The following is a 6547-nucleotide window of genomic DNA, read 5'->3' on the forward strand; positions in this document are numbered from 1 at the left end:
TCTGTTAACATGTTTTGTGATATCAACATTTACTGGAAACTTCAGAAAAAGCTTAAGTCCAGACATTAGTGTTTTCCAGATGATGAAACACAGTGACACTAGTCACATCCTGACTTGTCCTGCAGCTGCAGCAGGAGGTTTTTCATTAGTTTTGGTATAGACACGTTCATACTCCCATCTGGATGAACTGTAACAGCTTTGATGATATCTTATCCACATCTCTAGCCACATGTAAAATCAAATCTCTGCATCTCAGATGCTCACATCTTACAGTAAATCTAGGGGACTGAGGAATACCCAGCTCATACACCTGCTCTTTTCATTTTTAAAAAAGGAACCATATTGGACATATTGGACTCAAATATTTACTTTAAACAGTGGGCTGAATCAACTTCTGTTAGGTTTCACAGCACGGACTTTGGGTGACTCACATGTATGTCCTTCTGCATCAAGGCAGAGATTTCTCATCGCAAAATCTCGCCTTGTAGTAGGCTACTTGTACATCTTTTTTCTTTTTCTTTCTTTTTTTGCTGTCTCTCCGTGGATCTCACAAGGTCGTTTTACTGAAAAAAGAAAGACCGCAGTTCTACCACCTACACAACAGGTTATTAAATCTGTGCTAAATAGAAGTGAGAAGTTTGGTTTCTCCTACAAAAGCCTGGTGGGTTCGTTCAGGATGCTGGCGGGGAGGGAGGATGTGGAGGGCTGCAGTCAGCTGCCATCTGGCCCGGGCTGGACGCTTCAGCACCACGGACAGCGCACAGCCTCCGTCCGGCCTCAGCAGCGCTTCTCCATTATTCATACGGTTAATGCCTTTGTTTATGGTTTCCCGAAAGATCCATCTGATAAACTACAGCCCTCACATGAAAGGATGACGTAATTACATATGTAACCTATATAATAACCACAGGAATGAGTCCAGTGGAGTTAGCTATAGCTAATCGTGTTTCCAGCTAAACTCTCTCATTTGCAGGAACAGCCGATAAAGGAATTTATTCCCTCTCTGCTACCAGGCTCATTTTACTGAGGCTTTAAAGGGTTGTGAAGAAATCAATGTTCCTGAGAGCCAGTGATTTGTGCTGGTGCTTATTTTCTTGATCACCAATTAAAAGTCGTTCATCCAACGTTTCCATTTAACGCTCACTGTGGGACGCGTTTAGAGTCCCTGTAGGAGCTTTGCAGTGATTTGGAGGCCTGTGGGTCACTGGTCATTGGTCCACGGGACCTTCGGGCATCTCGGGCTGTAGCAGCCGCCTCCTTCTCTGCCACAAACACGGCACACAGCAGTAAGCCCAGCGGACTGCAGATCAGCCTCTCTCTCTCTCTTTCTCCCTCTCTAGGAGGAGAAAAAAAACTTTTAGACAGGAGAGTGTGTCAGGAGTGTGATGGGCGGTTTGGTGATCTGGGGCTACGGTGATAATCGGTAGTGTATGGGTTAGGCTATCGGTAAGTGTAAAAAGGAACGCGTTCCTGCCATTAATTATTTATATATTCCCGTAAAGCGGCGGGGATGCGAGAGAGACGCCACAGCGGCGAGGATCGCCCGCTCTGAACCGGAGGAGTCACCGGCAGATGATGTCCCAATGTGAGAGTGCTTCCAGAGGAGACGAAGGAGAGGACGAAGGAGGATGAAGAAGGGGGGAGAGGGATCGAGAGCGGCAGAGGTGGAATATAATGAAGTTGAGTGGGAAAGGACTGTGCACCGTCTTCTCCAGCACCCTCCTCTTCGTGTGCGCCCTCAGCGAAGTTGTCGTTGGATTAAGATGCGTCTCGCTGGGATCTATGGTGAAAGCGCACTTCCACCTCGGCGGCGCGGCCGGGGCTTTCTACTCGGGGCTACTTGTGGGAATCGGGCAGGTGCTGCTGGGCTCCGCGCTGCTCTGTTGCGTGGAGAAACCCGGCTGCAGGAATTTCTTTCTCCTCGGGGTTGTGGTCTTCTTGTTGGGGGTCCTCACCGCCTTCTCCGGCGCGGTGGTGGACGGGGACACGGCTTCTCTGGTGGAGAGGAAATATTCCCATTACTGCTTCCACTCTGTGGTTGTGAACCCTGCCTGCGAGCAGCTGAGGGATTACCAGCGGAGCCTGGTCGTCTCCACTGTTCTCAGCACCTTGGAGTGCGTGCTCGGGCTCATCAACCTGGTGGTCATCAAAAGGTACAAAACAGCGCAGTTTTCTAGGAGCAGACAGTCCCACAGACAGAGAGCCGGGGCCATCCTCTTCAGCGAGGAGCGGGACTGCTCCTCGGCGGATTTCCAGCCGGTGTCTTACATCAACCTGGGTGTTTTTAACGTGTTTGACGAGACAGGTGCAGAAGTGCAGTGCGGGGGACACCCGTCGATCGAGCTGCCGGGATACTCGCCCACGGACCCGGAGCTGAATCACTGCTTCCCTTTCTCCTACCCGCTCCCCAGCGAACTGCCGCCCGCATACGAGGACATTTTCCCCGCTGAGGCATGCAACACATAGCCGCTCTGGAGCAGCGCTCTCCTCTGCTGTGACAATCAGTGACTTTGTGCTTTAACGACCCCCCATCTTCTTCTTCTTATTCATCTTCTTCTTCAACAACAACAAAACAACAGTAAGTTCTACAGGAGGACAAGCAGCAGTGAATCCACCTGACCCCCCCTCTCATCCTGATGTTTTCTTAGGCCACATCTGTCTGGTAGCTCATGTTGTTCATCACCAGTCAGACTGATGTAGTAGAGGAACAGATCAAAGTGATTGGGGCCCAGACAGAGCAGGCACATCAAGGCCCATAAATGCAACAGCTTGCTAGTCTATAACAAAAGCAGAGTTTGTGTTTTGAATGTTTGCTGTTAACATTTTTACCTGTGAATAAAAAGTGTATTTAACCTCATCTGATGAATCATGACGCTGCTGCCAGTTTAGCTCTTTAGAGATACTATGACTGATGTTGTTTAAAGTTCATTTACAAGGCTTTAAAACAACTTTGTAGCTTACTAATTCATCAGTCTGAATCATCTTGGGGAAGTTTGAGGAGTATCACTATAAGGGCCTGTTGAAGGAAACACTCAGCATCTCAAACTGTGTGTGCCATCAACTCCACTCATTTATTACTTAACTTTTAGAAAGTTGGGGGATTCAAAAGAAGCAAAAAGAAGAAGAAGAAGAAGCAAAAAAAGACACATCAGCTGAAGCAGAAATATCCAAACTTTGTGGCTCTAGTCTGTGAGCACAAAAACACTGGATCTTGCATTTCCCATGATACAGCATAAGATCTTTCATGAGACACTGCTTGCCTGGCAAACATCTTTAAATCTCCTCTCCCTCAGTTTATAATGAGGGTATAAATGTAGAGCCTTCAATCCCAAGCTGTGATAACCTGATGAGCGTTTTTTCCAGACGACATTACAGGGCTGAGTCATCGTGACCAGTAATCTCAACTAGATGTGTAAAATTGGTTCATGCTTCCCTCACATGTTTCAGATCAAAGATAACACTCATAACTGCTGCTAATGTTATGAGCGTGTGGGCTTTAGGAGGACGCAGAGGGACAGTCTGAACCATTTACATTAAAATAGCAGGGGGTGCAGGTAATGACACGAAATCTGTAATTTCTGGCCATCTTTTAATACAGGTCTTCGATGGACCAGGCTGTTCTGATATGATACACACTGAAGGTGGCTGCGGCACTGTTTCCAATTTAAAGGAGTCAAACTGTGCTGCACTCCTTCCCATATTGTTCCATGGGATGTGACTGGAAATCACTCATGAACTCCGCCACACTTACACAAATAACCACATCAGCTCTCAGCACGGATCCTCGTGGACCATCAAAACCCTTTCAACCTCACTGTTACTAATTTCACTTAATAGCTAGAACAGTGACTGAGAAATAAAAGGGCAGATTTAGCTGCGATCATTACGTGCCCACCTTCAGACAACAATGTTCCTTGGTAAATTAAATTGAAATGGTCCATTTTGCCTCAAATTAAAGCCATCAAATGAACATCCGTGGCCAAACGTCTCTCCGGGGGCATTTTGACAGAAAAACTTTAAGAAGTATTTTACTGGCTCAGTGTAATAATCCTCCTCTTATCCTTTTCAAACGGTGTGATGATGCTTTCCACTCACTCATTCTACTTAGGTTGGGCTTTGCGTGCCAGAGCTGAATACAGGATAAGGCTGAAAAAAAAAAAAACCTCTTCTCTTCCTACTTAAGTTTTCTGCCTGTAGAAATACAGCCTCACCAAGATTAACTCAACAACCAACCAGAGAACAAAAGAGGCCTGGAGGGAGCTGGCATCCTAAAAGTTTCATAGGGTGGTGTGGAGAGAAACATGTTAATGGAAAAGAAAGTCACCTGCTGTTTCAGTGTCCATCCGAATAAAAACCAGAGCAGAAAACTTAAGGTCCAGACTCTCTTCAAACACAAGACGGACCCAGCAGCACAAATAAGAAGTGTGTCCTTGCCAGCAGCAAGTCATCAAGCTGGAGCTCAGTGGTCCAGGTCAGCAGTATCACACCAGGTTTAATGAGTTAGCTGGCCTGGATTTGTTTCAGGGGGTCTGCTCTGTCTCTTTTTTCACTTCTTATTTTCAGCGTGTGCCGTGCAACAGAAAGGTAGATTTAACTTTACCTTCAGAGGAAGTAGCCGAGAGTGTTTTCTGCTGCTCCTCCTAACTCCTCAATGTTACAGTCAAATGTCACATCATTGCTCAGGTAGTCGGTGCAGTGAGGTAGTGCTGCTTCCATTAGATATTTGCATTATGCGTGGAGCTCGTTACTTTAGAGAAATGATCCAACCTTCAACAACTGAAGTTAGAATAAGATGAGAAAAGGCTGAGGTAAATAGGTATCATTTGGTTTTACTTGGCTGCTTTTGAATGGGATCTTTAGGAGACTGGACGTGGTATAAGTTATACAAAACTTCAGATGGTGGAATAAACTCCAGATAAATCTCCAGTTTGATGGTTCTATTACCTTTCTCTTAAACTCCTCGAACATCAGTCTTGACTTTGTTTGCATTGAGAGTCACTGGACTGTGGATATTTTCCATTCCCATTGTCTACTTCATTGCCTGGTTAAGTTGAGTCTACAGAGGTTTTATGTATCTCCAGAATGAAAGAAAGTCCCTTCACTTATGGTTCATTTTGAAACAGTCAAATATCACAGTAGATTTTCCAACTGCAAATCAAACTCTGAGTAAACATCATCACATAATAAGGAGAAAGTGTTGATTATATCTTCAGACTTATGGAAACACAGTCATGCTGATTCCCTGACTAACATTTTCTGACATTTACTGCTAAAAACTCTGCACCACCATGGGGAGATTATTGGCATGTTCTCCTCCAAAAACACAATCAGAGCCTAAATTAAAAAGGAAAAATAAAAGTAAAGGCTTCTTACTTCTAAATCAAAGAAGCAGAAGTTGAAATACTCATTAAGTGACTCATTGAAGACTGAACAGTGTTTGTGCTTCTTCTGAAATCACTGTTGAAATCGACATATCTACTTACAATGTGTTTCTGCCTTTAATTCATAGTCAAAATAGTCTTGTTTACACTGATATGACATTTGGCCTTTAATTTTACTTTTAAGTAACAACTTAAGAACATGTTTATACCATGATGATAGTTGATTATATGTAGCCTGTGTGGGTTTACTTAGGTAACATGTTGTTTTTCACATTAACCCTAACCCTTGTCTACTTGCATTGTTAGCTTGCTATAGATTTATTTGTGTGTAACTGGAGATGTTAGTCTGTAGCTGCCACAGTGCTGTGCAGAGGCTGCATGGTTGGTGTTGTCTCAGATGTCCACGCTCCAGCGCAGTCCCAGCCGTTTCAACCAGTTCGACCAGTCTCCTCGTGTTTACGTCGCACTGCAGTATAAAATAGTTCACTGGTCACCACTGATTGATAAAACATGAGAAGCATTTCACTGCAGATGTCAGATGAGCTGCTGAGCCTCCTGAGGAAAAAGAGCTGGCTCTGTTTCTTCAGGTTGATGACATTTGTGTTCAGGGACCAGTCCGGTTTACTGTCCAGGTGCTCACCTAAGTATTTATAGGTCTGCATCACTGTGTGTGGAGTTGGATAGTGTTAAATGCACCTGAAAGAATGACAATAATCCTCATGTAACCACCTGGTTCATCCAAGATGGAACTGGCCTGGTGGGGACAACATAATCCAATCTGATATGATTCGTGCAGACAAACTGTAGAGAGTCTGGTTTATGTTCAACCTGCGGCCTCTGAAGATGGAGAAGTAGCTGCTCCAGCGTCTTCATGATGTGTGATGTGAGGACCGTCAGTCTGTGGTCATTTATCCCAGCTGGTTGATTTACTTTAGGTACCAGAGGAAGATAATTGATGTTTCCAGATTTCTAGTTGCTGTAATGATGAACAACCTGACTCCAGTGTGGAGGGAACTGCTGCTTGTACCATGAAGACGTAGTCTCACTGCAGTGGCCTGGGAAACCCTGATGTACCTGCTGAGACTTATTTGTTTTGCTTCGGAGCCAGAACTGGGCATCATGCAAATCCTCACCAGGGTCGTCACTTTTTAGGGGTCCTCTGGAAA

The 6547-nt window shown here is 45.0% G+C and overlaps 1 protein-coding gene across 1 annotated transcript; it reads left to right on the plus strand.

Annotated features, from left to right (window-relative positions):
* Positions 1 to 1674: 1674 nt before the first annotated feature.
* tmem271 (transmembrane protein 271) lies at positions 1675 to 2466 on the plus strand (the record flags this gene model as incomplete). The annotated part of the gene is made up of 1 exon (XM_083980666.1): positions 1675 to 2466. The coding sequence occupies one exon, from the start codon at positions 1675 to 1677 to the stop codon at positions 2464 to 2466; it is 792 nt and encodes a 263-aa protein (XP_083836792.1).
* Between the last annotated feature and the right edge of the window lie 4081 nt (positions 2467 to 6547).

Source organism: Trachurus trachurus, assembly GCF_905171665.1.
Source record: "Trachurus trachurus genome assembly, chromosome: 10".
NCBI lineage: Eukaryota > Metazoa > Chordata > Actinopteri > Carangiformes > Carangidae > Trachurus > Trachurus trachurus.